Below are 14,509 nucleotides of genomic sequence, written 5' to 3' on the forward strand. Positions count from 1 at the left end.
AAAACAATAACTGCTCCTAATGACCTTTGGGATTTTTTTGTTTTGTTTTGTTTTTTTAAATGGGTTCAACTCAGTTATTAACCATTTCCACACCTACAATGACATAATCATCAGAAAAGATTCCTGAGATGATGGAAGAAAGCGACATGGTCTTGCCTTTTCTTTTCAGGTCACCCATTTAATGCAATATTAAAAAAAAAACAACCCTTCAGCTGAGTTATCTATCTGATGCGGCTGAGTCGGGCGGATAAGTGAGAAAGTGCCACTGAAGAATTTGATGAAATAATCAAATGTAAAGATAAAATGTTAAACTGCCTCCCCCTCCCCAACCAGAAAATCCCTCATCTTTACTTGTTAAGTCCGGGCCGACTGAACACCGATATTACATAATGTTATCTTGCCATTTCTTTGTTTACTCAGCGCACTTCCTTTGAGTAAACAGCATAAAGCACTTGCAGCTGGATCTGTGGAAGCCCAGAGATGTAAAACATAACAAGGATAAGAAAAATGTCTCTCCTTTTTAGCTCTTCTACAAAATCCTGCTCCCAAAAATATTTCGCATGTTAAAATATTCCCCTGTGATGATTTCAGTATCCTTCTGCTCCTGTTCTCCTGCTTCCACCTTACTGATCTCACATCAGCCTGTCACCACGGACTTGCTTTTTATCTGCTCAAAAATGTCTTCCAACAATAATTTTAATCATAGTTTCAAGACGCCAATGTCAGAAATGAAACGGACAAGAAAATGCCCCTCGTGTCAGTATACACTCACCTACCACTTCATTAGGTACACCTCTTTAAACACTAGTGTCATACCTGAATGTAATTCAACCCATTTAGGTACGTAGACATGGTCAAAACAACGTGCTAAACTTCAAACCGAGATTCAGAATGTAGAAGAAAGGTGATATACATGATTTTACAACCCACGCATGCACAAGAGCCTCTCTGAAGGCACAGCACATTAAACCGTGAAGCATATGAACTACAGCAGGAGAAGACCGCACGGCCCTACTGTAAGCTAAGAAAGTGGAGCTATAATTCAGTTTTTGTAATATGTTGGACTAAATGTTTTACGAGTTGCCTTTCCCAACTGTAATGTACGATTATGCATCACAAATAGCTAAAAAGCAGTCTGCTAACAGTAAAGTTAATTAAAAAGCTTTTTAATTAATGGACAGGAATAACTGTTTTGCACTAATGCTGTAGGACTCAGACAAAGAGCTCCTTCTCATCTGGATAATGAGACTAGGAGATTATCATTGTGCTGTTTCACAATTAAGCTGAAACAACAACACATTTTTTCCCAACCAACAGTCAGAGGAGTGGGTTTTAGAAGGCTGGGTTCTCTGCTGTGTAATTAAATGCATGATGACACCAGTGTTGGACTGGTAGCAGAATGATATGAAAGAATCATCAGCAGAATTGTAGCGCACACTGTTAAAAGCCAGGAAATCAGCTGTGGTTTGATGTTTGGTTTCCACTTTGATATGCAAGAGCTGCAACAGCGGGACTCAGAAGGGTTTTATTTTCAATCCGGGGCTCGCAGCTCAGAGCCGGCTTCCTCAGTTACTGATAGAGATCAAAAGGGGCAGGCAGGCACCCTGAATCTGGCTGTCAGGAGAAGAAAGAGTGTCTGTACTCAGGAGGAGTGAAATAAAAGAACACTTTCTTCATTCCTGTCCTTAATCCAGTCTCGAGAGTATCGTCTGTATCTTTTAAACCTCTGATGAAGCTTTAGTAAAAACATACAAATCAGATGTTTTAAGTCTAAATTTATTCTGCTGATGCTAACTTGAGAAGTAAATCCTCTTGCTCCATGCAGGTTTTGATACATTTTTTCTGGTTTAATTCCTTTGTAACTTTTGAGGATTCCCAGATATTTTGTGCCTTCTTACAACATTTCACATATAGCACTTTTCAGCTCCTGGAAAGGGTCTTAATTTATTGTCTTCTACAGAAGTAAGAGGCTATAACACTGAACCATTCTTATGAAATTAGATATTACGCTTTTCATTTAGTTGACTTTCAGAGAAGATATAGGTGCACTGTTGGCTGAAATAGCACACATTGTGATATGTGATCAGCAGGGCTGGACTGGGACAAAAATCAGCCCGGGCATTTTGACTAGTGACCGGCCCACCATGGTATTATAGGAAAAGCCATAAAGCCTTTATAATAAACTTAAACCTACACCACCCTCCCTATTCTGGTATTCTAAACGGTCTGTAGCAAAAATATAAATCAACCTAATTTATAATTACATATACCTAACTAATAGGGTTGTCCCAGCAACAAAAGAAAAGAAATAAAATAGGGAACCACTCCCCCACCCTCTGTTTCAAGATGCTTAATTGACAAAACTGATTTTAATTTAATGCACGTATCAAACAAATGCACAGAAATCTATTATTTTTCTCCTGTAATCAAATAGATTCAACATCTTTATTCAACAGAATTGCAGACTGCACAGATGGTACCTTCCCAAAGGAAAGAATACTATAACTTACTAGGGTATTTACTAGACTTAATATTTACTGAATACAGTAATGTATTTCTATCCATTTTACATCAGATGAAAACTTGGTTGTAAGATTCTGATAAATATTTATTAAAAGCTAGACATTTTAAATGCGAATAAGAAAGAAAAGTATGGATCCTAGTGTTATTTGTCTCTCAGAAACAGTTAATTTCTTCCCGTCAACTCATTCATGTCACCTAAAATGTAAACCTGTTTCTCCATCACCTGTTCAGCTCTGATGATTCAGTAAGGACATCTCCTGGTTTCATCCTCATGTTTCCCTCTCACCACATATCCAAACCGACATCATGACCAGCAGCTTTAGAATAGAATTCAACTTTATTGTCATTGCACATGCACAGGTACAGGGCAACGAAATGCAGTTTGCATCCATCCAGAAGTGCTTTAGTGATATAGATATATTACAATGTATATTAGCAATAATATAGATATGTGAGTATATTACAGAAATGGGTCTATTATGGTATGTTATAATGTACACGGTATGAAGTATGTTGTGAATATTCTATAACTATAAGTATGTACAGGCTGTAGTGAGTACAAGCTATGTACAGGATATAAATATGAAAAACTATACAGAATATGAAATAAATAACTTTACAGAATCTGAGATATACAGCTATACAGAAATGGGAACTATGCAAGTTGTAAACAGTTGTAGGATTAAAGATTATCGAATGTACAGAATGATTATTTACACAGAGCTATACAGTAGTGCAGTTAAGATAAGTGAGGGTGTAGATAGTTTCTACAGAGGCTATATAAAGTGCTAGTGGTTGTGAGTGGTGGTTCAGTCCATGTTATTATTGTGTGTTTGAGGGTACAGTTGTCCATTGTGGGTGTGTGTATGTTCAGTCCATGAGTTTAACGTGGGTCAGATGTCAGGAGGCAGAGTTCAGGAGTCTGACAGCTGTGGGGAAGAAGCTGTTCCGGTACCTGGTGGTCTTAGTCCGGAGGCTCCTGTGGCGCCTCCCAGAGGGCAGGAGGGTGAAGAGTCCATGTGATGGGTGACTGGGGTCTTTGATGATTTTCCCAGCCCTTTTCAGACACCGCTTCCTGTACATGTCTTTTATGGCAGGAAGTGGTGCTCCGGCGATGCGCTGGGCAGTTTTCACGACCCTCTGCAACGCCTTCCGGTCCGAGGCAGAGCAGTTCCCGTACCAGACTGTTATACAGTTGGTCAGGATGCTCTCGATGGTGCAACGATAGAAGTTCACCAGGATGTCTGGGGACAGGTGGTTCTTCCTCAGAGTCCTCAAGAAGAAGAGGCGCTGGTGAGCCTTCTTGACCAGCTGTGGCTCCAGCAAACATCAGCTGATACTTGAAATTAACATTAAAAAAATTCTACCGACAGCTGATCAAGCTCAAACGTGCTGCCGTTGTTTAGCGCGACATCTGCTGGTTCTCTCTTTCTGGAGAGAAAAGCCGATCAGCTGATCATTGATCAGTTTCATGATTGAATTAGCAATTTTCTAGCTGAAGTAGTGATGAAATCACGTTCCCTTTCACCTCAACTTTAAATTTCGACCTCCTCTGCTGTAACTGGTCAAGCCCAGAGTCGATCATGACCAACTGGCCAATCCACCACCATTCATTTATATCGTTAAAAAATAAATAAATAAATAAAACCCCATCGGCCCATAAAAACGAAAAATCACGAGCGGCCCACCGGGCAAATGCCCGTATGCCCGATGACCAGTCCAGCCCTGTCAGCCCTGCAGTGGTGAATAATCCGCTGCTTCTTGCCTTCAGTTGAAGGCCGAGCTGAATTTAGTTTAATCAATTTTAAAGATCCTTCTAAGGCTGGGAAATTAACTTTATTTCAGATACACGCAAACACGCCATTCACCCCCGATTTTAGAACCAATACATACACGTTAGTAAGCATTATCCATCCCCGACCAGAGGGTGGCAGTGATGCGTTGATGAAGAGACAGGATGAAAAAGAAGTCTAGAAGTAGAAGAAGAGGACGAAGACGTGATTCGCGCTAACTGGAAGCAAGATGGCGGTGGCAGTGCGGAGCTTGCAAGACCAGCTAGAAAAAGCCAAGGAAAGTTTGAAGCATGTGGACGATAATATTCGTAAACTGACCGGACGTGATCCTAATGAATCAAGGTAAAAAGCTTAACTGGTTATTTAGTTTTTTAGCGAGTTCCTGGAGTGAAGCTGGAGAGCTGTACTCAGTCGACGCGTGCTAAGTTAGCGTGGGTCGGCTAACCTGCAAACAGCACCGCCTCATTGTTTTGTGTCGCACATATGTTTTTACCATCCTAATTTATTCGCATCAAACGAATAAAAATGAACCAAATCAGTGACTTCTTTAAATATTGAGTTGGGACATTAAATCTGGTAGATGAACAGAGTCGAGGCCCTGCAGGAGGCGTCGTCCGGGCGGCACATCACTTTGTCTTGCTTAATAATACAACGGTTCTGCAGCAACACAAATGCATAATGTTAACGTGAGTCTTATTTGTCAGACTGTATTCTTTCTTTTGTGTTAACCTCGGTGTCTGCTGTGCTTGCAGGCCGGGTCAGATCCGTCGGCTTGGAGGCCCCATGGCAGGCCCTGGAGGAGGTGGTAGAGGCAGAGGAATAAACCTGCTAAGGTAAATCTTTGCGCCCCCCCTCTCGAAAAAAAAAAAGAGCTTTAGATTTTCAACTTTAGTGTGTGATCTGAAAAGTATGTACAACAGTACTTCACCCCACCCCTCACACATCTTCCACATTGTATTAAATGTGAGACTTGGCGTCAAGTCACTTCTTAAATAAGCCTTGTTTTGCTATTGTACAAATGGTCATACAATGGTCATACATGGCCTTGCATTCTGTAACCAGCAACAAACCAGTTCAAACCTTCACACTTATAATCATATTGATTTCATCAGTTAGACATTAAAAGGGGGAATTGTTGTCATTTTCTTTTTTCATTTTAACGGCTATGGGGAAGTTAATTATCAGAAGCAGAAACTATATAACTTTACAAACTGTAATGGACTGAGAAGCTGCCCCATTTTGCAGGATAATTTGCCTTGGGGGTTTTGTTTTTAAATGTGAACCATCCACACCCACTATAACCGAGTCCAAGAACAAAAACATGGAGTTGGAGATAAATGTTAATCACATTTGTCTATGATGTTTTTATGATTCAGTCTGTAAAGGAACCACTGGTGTTTCAGTTAAATGTTCAAAGAGGGTTTGAAAATTGTTGTTTTTGTCTTGATGCATGCTCAGTCGTCCAAGTAATTAAATCCCAGGAAGTTGATTGTTCATCAGGGCGTTGTTTTTAGTGGGCGAAACTTTTGGCCGCTCATTCAAGTGATTTAATATGCAAAGTGCTATGACCACTTAAGGACAATGAAACTGATCTCAGGGCCCATTGTTGGTCCTTAACGGTAGTTTTGGTCATTATGCAAATAAACAGTTTAAAAGGTTGGGGAAACCTAGAGTGAGCTCAGTCTGAGCTCAGTCACTTGGATGAGTGAAGCATTTCTCCGACAACACGTCCAGATGAACAGAATCAGCTTCCTTGGAGTTTCTTTGTGTCTCTCCAAAAAAAGGTAGAATAAATTATTTCAACAGTTTAAAATATTTAAAAATTCAGTCTGTGCATTTCTAAAGTTTTCCTCTTTGTCCTCTCTCAGACGCAGTCTCTCAGACATGGGAAGCGGCGGCCCTCCTGCCAAGCAAAGGGACATCGAAGGAGCCCTGCTAAGGTGAGATCTCGACTTGAAATATAATATAGTGATTGGGTAGTTTCTAGTTTTGGAGCTTGTGTAACACATTTTACCTGAAACCCTTCATTTAATATTAAGATTATTTAACAAGTGTAAGAAAATATGGTTCTTGTTTGGGGGGGGGTGGTATTTCTGCACATGTGAGGCATTATTTGAATTAATTCTCAGCTTTCTGTAAGTTTTTTTTTTTCTCCCTTGTCTTGATTTCAAAGTACCATCTCTTATGAGTATTTGATCTTTGTGTGGCTGCAGGCTGGCAGGGGACCAGAGGGCCAGGAGGGACATGCGTCACGACAGCGACGCCGAGGATGACGATGATGTCAAAAAGGTAATTTTGTCAAAAATACCTGATCAGTATTTGCTTTCTCACAGTGGATTTTTTTCCTGCTTTGAAGTGATAAAAATCCTAACATTTGCTTCTTGTCCTTCCTTCAGCCGGCGTTGCAGTCGTCTGTAGTAGCTACCTCCAAAGAGAGAACGCGCCGAGATCTCATTCAGGACCAAACCATGGATGAGAGGGGAAAACAGAGGTAGCTCTTAAACTCTAGTTTTACATTCAGAGTTGGTTATTAAATAGCCTGAGCCATGATTGGTTTAATTTCATCTGGCAAATGGCAAAACGTGTCTACAGCTGAGAATTAAGTGTGTGATGGTGTTGTTTGTGTTGTCTTGGTCAGGAATCGGCGCATGTTCGGCCTGCTCATGGGGACCCTGCAGAAATTCAAGCAGGAGTCAAATGTCTCTTCAGAAAAGGTGAGGAATAGATTCATCTTTTGCTTGGTTATGAGAACAGTATTTTTGAAAATATAGGTTTCTGTGTTGATGAAGTCATAAATTCCATGATTTTGTTTTCTTGTTCTGCTTCATATTTCTTTTTGTCATCCTGTAGCAAAAGCGGCGTTCTGAGATTGAGCAGAAGCTCGAGGTTCAGGCTGAGGCTGAGAGAAAGAAGGTGGAGAATGAAAAGAGGGAGCTGTTTGAGGAGAGGAGAGCCAAGCAGACAGAGTTGAGACTTCTGGAGCAGAAAGTGGAATTGGCTCAATTGGTAAGACGGTGTATTTGTTTGAAAGTGGGACTAGCATGAAAGTGGTGGAGTTTTGTTTATTTTTAATGAAACTGGATTTACTGATTCGGCCAAACTAAATGTCTATTTCATTTATCACTGCTTAATTTTCACACCAAATTGTAATTTGATAAACATCTAATTTAATACTTAGTCTTTTAAAATCTTTTTTTGTAGCTAGAATGATGGGAAATGTAAAATCTTTTTTTTTTTTTTTCCCCATCCAAAGCAAGAGGAGTGGACCAGCCACAATAATCGCCTGGTGAAATACATTCGCACAAAGACCAAGCCTCATATCTTCTACCTGCCTGGAAAAATGTGCTCCGCAACACAGAAACTCCTCGATGAATCCACCAAGAAACTAAATGGTGAGTGGGAATTTATTTTTGGAAGTGCACTGACAGTGTTGTGGCGGTGTTATATAGTCACAGGGGATCTGTCTACTAAATAACATGAGGATTTTTTTTTTCTCAACAGCTGTGTTTGAAGAGAGGTGTGAGGCTTTTGCTGAACACCTCAGCAAGATGGAGTCGCGTCCCCGTCGACAACTAAACCGCGAACAGGACGGCAACACAGCGGCAACAGGGACGGAGCAGCCGGAGGAGGGTAAGCCAGCAGGTCAGGTAGTCAAAGTGACAGGTAATAAGGGCAATGTAGAGATGGAAGAAGAGGAGGAAGATGAGGAGGAGGAAAAGGAAAGGGAAAAGGAGAGGGATAGAAAGGTGACAGAGAAGGAGGAAGGGGAGAAGGAAGTGTCTAAGAAGGTAGAGGAAGAGCAGGAAGGGATGGAGTTAAGTGAGGAGAAGCGGGAAGGAGAGGATCAGAAGAAGGGAGACAAAGAGGGTAGTCCAGAGTCAGAGGAGATGGAGGTAGAGCAGGCAGTAGAGGAGGACGACAGGGGTAAGGATGTAGGGGTGGAGATGGAACGCAAGCAGGGGCCCACAGATCTCCAGGACAGCAAGTCCTCTGAACCAGCTGTAAGCAGCCAGGAAGCCGAAAACACCAGCCATCAGCCCGAGCCCAGCCACGCTGCTGAGGAACCAGCAGCAGAGTCTCCTGTGAGCAATGGGGCATCTAAAACCCCAGAACCCCCGTCAGCCCCTAGTGTGCCTGCACAAGTGTCCACAGTCCCTGGCTCTACGGTCCAGGACTCCACAGTTGACAGACAGGCAGTGGAGGGGAAATCGCAGGAGGAACCCCCACAAAAACTACCTGCTTCCCAGGAGGTCCCTGTTACTGCCCCAGCTAAGGAGGACAGCGGCAGAGGGAGAAAGAAGGAAAAGGAATCGAGGAAAGGCCGCAGTCGCAGTAACAGCTCTTCCTCTTCGTCCTCTGGCTCCTCCTCCAGCGGAAGTTCCTCTTCCTCCTCCGGGTCCAGCCGCTCCTCATCATCCTCTTCTTCCTCCTCATCCTCATCATCCAGCAGCCGCAGCCGAGACAGCGGCAAACGCAAGAGGAGGCCCTCAGATAGAGACAGGAAGAAGGGAGACGAGAGGCGAAGCCACAAGAGAGGAGGGAGTGGCGGAGGAGGGAGGGACTCGAGGGGATCGAAGAGGAGCGAGGAAGGAAGGGGCAGGTCGTCCCGGAGCGATAGGGAGCATAAAGATAGAGACAGGAAGGACAAGCGACGCTAATCTGGTTCTTTTTCAGCTTCTGTAAAAACTGATGGAAAATAAGCTTCCAACTCTTTACTTCCAACATTAACTGTTTCCTCATAAAATAGTTTTGACATCAGGGGGTCTGCTGGTGGCCAGTTCCTCCATCTTTAACTTGGAGGAAAAAGAGTCCATCTCTAATTGAACCCCTTAAACAGTAAAGGTGTAAATTCCAAATGATTTATCCTTAGTCTCAGATTTGGTCTTTACACAGGTCTTTGTGACACAGTGAAGAAGGTTGTGAATGTTCTCTTTTTCATCTTAAGCATAATGAAGAGGGTGGGCTCTTGATGGTGGTCATTCACATACATTACTTTTGTTTCATGTTGTTGTGACAACACTGTTTATTCCCATTTATTTCCACTGTTTTCAACAATGTCAAGCGTGATTTGCTCAAATACTGGATTGAAACTTTTTTGCTGGGGTGGGGTTAATGACTGATAATCTGCTTCAAAATAAAGTTGAAGTAGTGAAAATATGCTTGTTTGTATGAATTCTTATTTGTTTTTATTTATTTTTAAATACATCACACTCTTCAGTTTATTGCACAGTTCAGGCAAAAAATATCCTCAAAATACAAGTTATACTTTCCTAAGGATGTGCGAAGCGCCAACAGTGGTTAAGTTCAAATACATGTACTACAAAAACACAATCATGCTTATTTTAATGGCGTGGAACTGAATTAGTTTTCAAGCATGTAGTTGAACCCTGAAGATGTTTGATCTAGTCAATCTTTTATTTAGACAGCCAAATCACAACAACAGCTGCCTATAGGCACCTTATATTGTAAGAAAGATCCTACAATAATACATACAGAGAAAAACTCAACAATGATATGACCCCCTATGAGCAAACACTTTGGTGACAGCGGGAAGGAAAAACTCCCTTTTAACAGGAAGAAACCTCCAGCAGAACCATGCTCAGGGAGGGGTGGGGCCATCTGCTGCGACTGGTTGAGGTGAGAGAAGGAAGATGGGATAAAAGACAGATTTGGTGTATTTTGTGGGTAATCAGCCCTAAAATGCAAAAACTCATTGGGAGTGACCAACACAAGTAGAGCAAAAAAGGCAAGCCTGAGATGGTCTGGGTATGTGCAGAGGAGGGATAGATGTAGAAGGCTGAGCTGCAAATAAGGAGGAAATCCAGGAGACCTCAAGAGAAGATTCGTGGATGTAGTGAAGGAAGCCCTACAAAACATGCAGAACTGAGCACAAACTATGTCCATGTTGTTTCATTTATTTATTTTTTAGAAACATTTTTTTAAAGTATCTGGGAATTTTTTTTAATTAGGAACCCAAGTGTACCTGATTGGATTTGTCATTGCAGTATATTTGGTTCCACTGTATATCCATGAGGAATTGTCATGTCTAAAGTCATTCTTAAATTGTCATTTTTAAAGAATCTATTTGACATGATCACAAGGGCTTGATGACCAGAAAAAGTGTAATTAGCTTGAGAAAAGAAGGCAACAAGACTTCTTCACGGTTGTGAAGAATTCCAGGTACTAAACACTTAGTGGGGCATTATGCCCCTGAGGGTCGTTGACACACTATTGATCACGTCATCTCAAGTCAAGGTGAGAGTCATTGTCACCTGGGATTAAATGGCCTGCATTTGTATAGCGCTTTACTCAGTCCCTGAGGACCCCAAAGCGCTTTACACTGCATTCAGTAATACACACATTCACACACTATTAAGGATGAAACCAGTGTGTGAGGCCTTGCCCCACCCTATCATGAGCTATTAAGATCACTTGAGGCAATGTGTGAGGGGGTTGAAGCACCTGGGACTGTATTGTAGGTGGCTGATAGCTGGAGTCGTTAGCCACCACACCTGTTCAATGATGGTTGTTCACAACAGACATGGCCATAAAATGACCTGGATGACTGAGAACCTGCATACACATAATCAGCAATGATGTACACACACACACACACACACACACACACACGGTTTTCTTACAAATCACAGATAATAGAAAACTTTTATTTAGAGCTAAATTACACACATATAAACGCACAAAGAAAAGCATAAACCTGTTTGAAAAAAGTAGCCCTGATCCTGCTGCATTTTCTTGTAGTCCCTGTGTGCCAGCGCTGCTCTGTGCAGGTAACCAAATACCTTACAAATAAAAACATGTGTTTTTGTAATCCAGTCTCTTTGTTTTCGAACTTCAGCTTTCACTGCAGCCAGACTTAACAATATGATCCTCCATATGTTGGTGAGGTTAAACAGATCAGGTTGGCTTCACTCCTGCTGATCTGCCAGATCATTCTGTTCAAAGTACCTGCAGTAAAAACAAAAGGAAGTAAGTATAGCTGCATCCTCTGTACACATCCAGACAGCAATATCATGGTATCATCACCCTGAACAATTTAGACACTGGTGGTAAAAAAAAAACAAACCAAAAAACATTTAGGGGTTTTTCTCTACACAGAGTTCCATATAAGAAAAATACAGAGAACCTTACCTGGCAACAAGACAGATGAGCAGGTTGAGGGCGGGTAGTTTATCATCTTCCTGGCTGTCCTGTGAAGTCATGCAAGCAGGGAAAAGACTCAGAGTAAATAAAATCAAATATCATCAAATTTCAACAAAAAATGAGAAAAACATGGCCTGCTGTGGCCGTTTCAAGCATGGAGTGATAGCACATAGAGATAGTGCTTTACAGGAGATGGTAGGATTGTGGCCTACCAGCGTGCTGCGGAGCTGGGCGCATCTCCGTGCAAGCTGTCTGATGGATGAGTGAGCTTCGGGCAACAGAGGCTTTTCCAAGCAGGCCAATAAAGCATACAACCAGCGCCCCTGGAACAAGAAGATAGACTGCAAACTCAAGTATTTCACAATAACTGCAGCCAATAAACCATCACCTTCTATATCTGAAACATAAGACAGAAGCTGAAGGAATGTTTGGTTTCATGATATCTGTGCGGAATGCATAGTCAGCTCATATCTATCCTGAATGCAACACAGGATGACTATAAATGCGTGTGGAGTTCGGAATCAGCATAAAAATGTGGTGCTAATACATCAAACTCACCAACTGTGGAACAAATTCTCGTTCCTCGAACCAGCCGATGAGGATTTCCAACACCATCAGCACTGTAGACTGTAGACAGGTGGGAAAACGCAAACACACATATCTTCTAATCAGGCTTTGACTGGTTTAGAACATCTTGAATGTCTATAGAGGGATCGTTTACCTGATTTAGCCTGCTGATGATGCTTAGGAAGGGAGGGAACCCCATCTGAACAGACAGAGAAATGCTGAGGTAAATAGAGCAGTACACATTTTGGATCTGAAAAGTAACGCCGATGCTGAAGTGCTTTCACTCTAAATAAAAACACTTCCGTTTACATAGAAATCTGTGGGAAAATGGCCCACAACTCCCTGATGACTCAGTCACTAGTTTCAGCTCACACTGAATACAACATGAAGTGATTTTTTTTTAATTATTGGCATTATTAGGAAGATTTTCAATCACAGGTTGTTACTTGTAAGTGTGTGGTTTCAGGTCCAGTTTCAGTGCTCAGTTGGAGGCTTTGTGACAAAACCTCATTAACCAATAGGTGATAGATGTGACCGACAGCTTCTTTACTGTCAAAAAATCTTACAGATTGTATTCATGATGACACAAAACATTGAGATATAGCCATTACATATATAACCTTGCTATAGTCCAGTGCTGGCTCTGGTTCTGCATCTGTGTGGGAGGATGAAGTGCCCAGATAGACCTTCTCTCCTAAACAAAACCTCTTCCAACCCTCCTCATCCGTTAGCTTCGGCTGTAACATACAAATACGAGCATACATAAAATTTTAACATGAATTCTGTTTTTAAGTTTGCCTCTTGGAGAAAGACAAAGTATTTATTTGGTTATTAGAGGAAAGCATTGCATGCTGAAGCATTAAAATTTACACATTACCACATTACCATCAGCACGTTGTCATCTAGAGTTTGGCTGGTCCAGTGTTTCCTGTGCCTTGTGATACTCTAAAGGAAAAAAAATGTTGTAAATGTAAACAAAAGTTCATAAATTGTCAAATATCCATTTGTACAAATTTGTGCGGATTTAGACCTACAAAAAGTTTTAGTGAATTCTGTTAGGCTTCGCTATTCTATAATATCATAACAGCAAAAAGGCTCTTACCTGTCTGACTTCAGAGAAATTGCTGACTTGTTGTTGTTGCCATCTTAGACTTGGGGAGAAACCCACTGGAGCAGCATGACACCCTGCCACCTAAAAACCAGAAAACAACCCCACAAAAAATGTAACTGAGAAATAATCAGAACAGATGAAGCATTATTGAAATGTATTATGTTTTATTTTGTATAGCATCTTCTTTTCTTTGCCAAATGAACTGCTGTATACTGTTTACATGATCAACGTAAAAATCGAACACAGCACAACATTTTTCAGAGCCTATCATTCATTTCTAACTGTGCAGTGAAAACTATGAAAAGATATTAAGAAAGATTCGTACAGATGTGCTCAGAAGTTTCCATCCACTCATCGTGGGTATGAATGTTTTGACCCTTTGTGGATTACAGAAAATCAAAAGTAAATTAAAACTTGTGCACCCAATTCTTGTTTTTCAAGGTTATTGAAGTGAATGCTTTAAAATCATTCCATCCTGAAAAAAAATGAAAAATTCAAAGAAATCATTTAAAAGCCCAACATTATGAGGACATTCACACCCATGATGAGTGGGACTGACTGCTCACATCAAGGTAAAAATACTTGAAATGCTTTGATTTGCAGACACCACAGAGTAACAAAACTAATGAACCCTGTCACTATCAGGGTCAGGGCTTTGTCATTTCCTTTAATTTGTCATACATCTGCAGCATCAACCAGTCTCAATACATTTGCCTCTCAGTTTACTCACAGATGCATTCACTGTTTGCTTCTTCCTTAGTTTTTTGGGGTCAATCTGAGCGACCACCACCTCTGGGCACAATGAAGCCTCCAGCCTGTCCAAAAGGAAAAAAGTTCATTGAAGCAGCCCGACCACCTCAACTAATACATTAACACACCAAAGAGAAAACAGGCAAAGAGAATCTAGGAGTTAATTAGACGCGAGCATTAATAAGAGGTGTGTTCTTCAGGTTGCGATGCACTTACTGGACCTGTCGGAGGTACTCCTGGGGGTTTCTCGGCGGTCCGCTCAGGTCCAGGTCGCCCACGGTACCGGATCCACACTCCATGGGCAGCAGTCTCGGCATTAACTCCTCCACGTCTGACTTCATTGTGACTGAATGTGTAAGCTCGGCTAGCTTTTAACTAAATGAAGCAGTCAAGCTCAATTAAAAATACGGACTCGCAACGGACCAAAACACTAAACTTTTACCAAGAGTAAACACAACCAGACTAGACCGCCATCTCTCTCGCAAAACAAACGCATAGTGATGACGTCGTCTTTGTGCGCGCGTTTACCTTGTTGCCACAGCAACAGACCAGCTGTCAGTCCTGGAGAAAGGTCGAAAATAATGGAGTGGGTCTGTTTTAAATT

General features: G+C 41.5%; 2 protein-coding genes across 2 annotated transcripts; one reads left to right on the forward strand and one right to left on the reverse strand.

Annotated features, from left to right (window-relative positions):
• The first annotated feature begins 4,493 nt into the window (after positions 1 to 4,493).
• On the forward strand, positions 4,494 to 9,475 carry pnn (pinin, desmosome associated protein). The gene is made up of 9 exons (XM_085440579.1): positions 4,494 to 4,658; positions 5,069 to 5,149; positions 6,185 to 6,256; positions 6,530 to 6,605; positions 6,713 to 6,807; positions 6,955 to 7,030; positions 7,167 to 7,322; positions 7,570 to 7,708; positions 7,818 to 9,475. The coding sequence occupies exons 1-9, from the start codon at positions 4,546 to 4,548 to the stop codon at positions 8,972 to 8,974; spliced, it is 1,965 nt and encodes a 654-aa protein (XP_085296705.1). The 5' UTR covers positions 4,494 to 4,545; the 3' UTR covers positions 8,975 to 9,475.
• A 1,485-nt stretch (positions 9,476 to 10,960) lies between these two features.
• On the reverse strand, positions 10,961 to 14,481 carry gemin2 (gem (nuclear organelle) associated protein 2). The gene is made up of 10 exons (XM_085440586.1): positions 14,122 to 14,481; positions 13,886 to 13,970; positions 13,147 to 13,236; positions 12,930 to 12,989; positions 12,665 to 12,781; positions 12,199 to 12,243; positions 12,036 to 12,104; positions 11,690 to 11,800; positions 11,466 to 11,524; positions 10,961 to 11,282 (listed from the first exon to the last, which is right to left on the reverse strand). The coding sequence occupies exons 1-10, from the start codon at positions 14,244 to 14,246 to the stop codon at positions 11,243 to 11,245; spliced, it is 801 nt and encodes a 266-aa protein (XP_085296712.1). The 5' UTR covers positions 14,247 to 14,481; the 3' UTR covers positions 10,961 to 11,242.
• Between the last annotated feature and the right edge of the window lie 28 nt (positions 14,482 to 14,509).

This window comes from Copadichromis virginalis, linkage group LG19 (assembly GCF_057382275.1).
Source record: "Copadichromis virginalis isolate Kocher_CV1m ecotype Utaka linkage group LG19, C_Virginalis_male_GT1.1, whole genome shotgun sequence".
Lineage (NCBI taxonomy): Eukaryota > Metazoa > Chordata > Actinopteri > Cichliformes > Cichlidae > Copadichromis > Copadichromis virginalis.

Excerpts from the sequence above, each read along its gene's own strand:
- pnn (XM_085440579.1), top strand. The coding sequence starts at position 4,546 with ATGGCGGTGGCAGTGCGGAGCTTGCAAGACCAGCTAGAAAAAGCCAAG. Across the intron at positions 6,606-6,712 it reads ATGACGATGATGTCAAAAAG|CCGGCGTTGCAGTCGTCTGT; the intron begins GTAATTTTGTCA and ends TCCTTCCTTCAG. Across the intron at positions 7,323-7,569 it reads AAGTGGAATTGGCTCAATTG|CAAGAGGAGTGGACCAGCCA; the intron begins GTAAGACGGTGT and ends CCCCATCCAAAG.
- gemin2 (XM_085440586.1), bottom strand. The coding sequence starts at position 14,246 with ATGAAGTCAGACGTGGAGGAGTTAATGCCGAGACTGCTGCCCATGGAG. Across the intron at positions 12,990-13,146 it reads ATTTCTCTGAAGTCAGACAG|AGTATCACAAGGCACAGGAA; the intron begins GTAAGAGCCTTT and ends TTTTTCCTTTAG. Across the intron at positions 12,105-12,198 it reads TCATCAGCAGGCTAAATCAG|TCTACAGTGCTGATGGTGTT; the intron begins GTAAACGATCCC and ends ACCTGTCTACAG.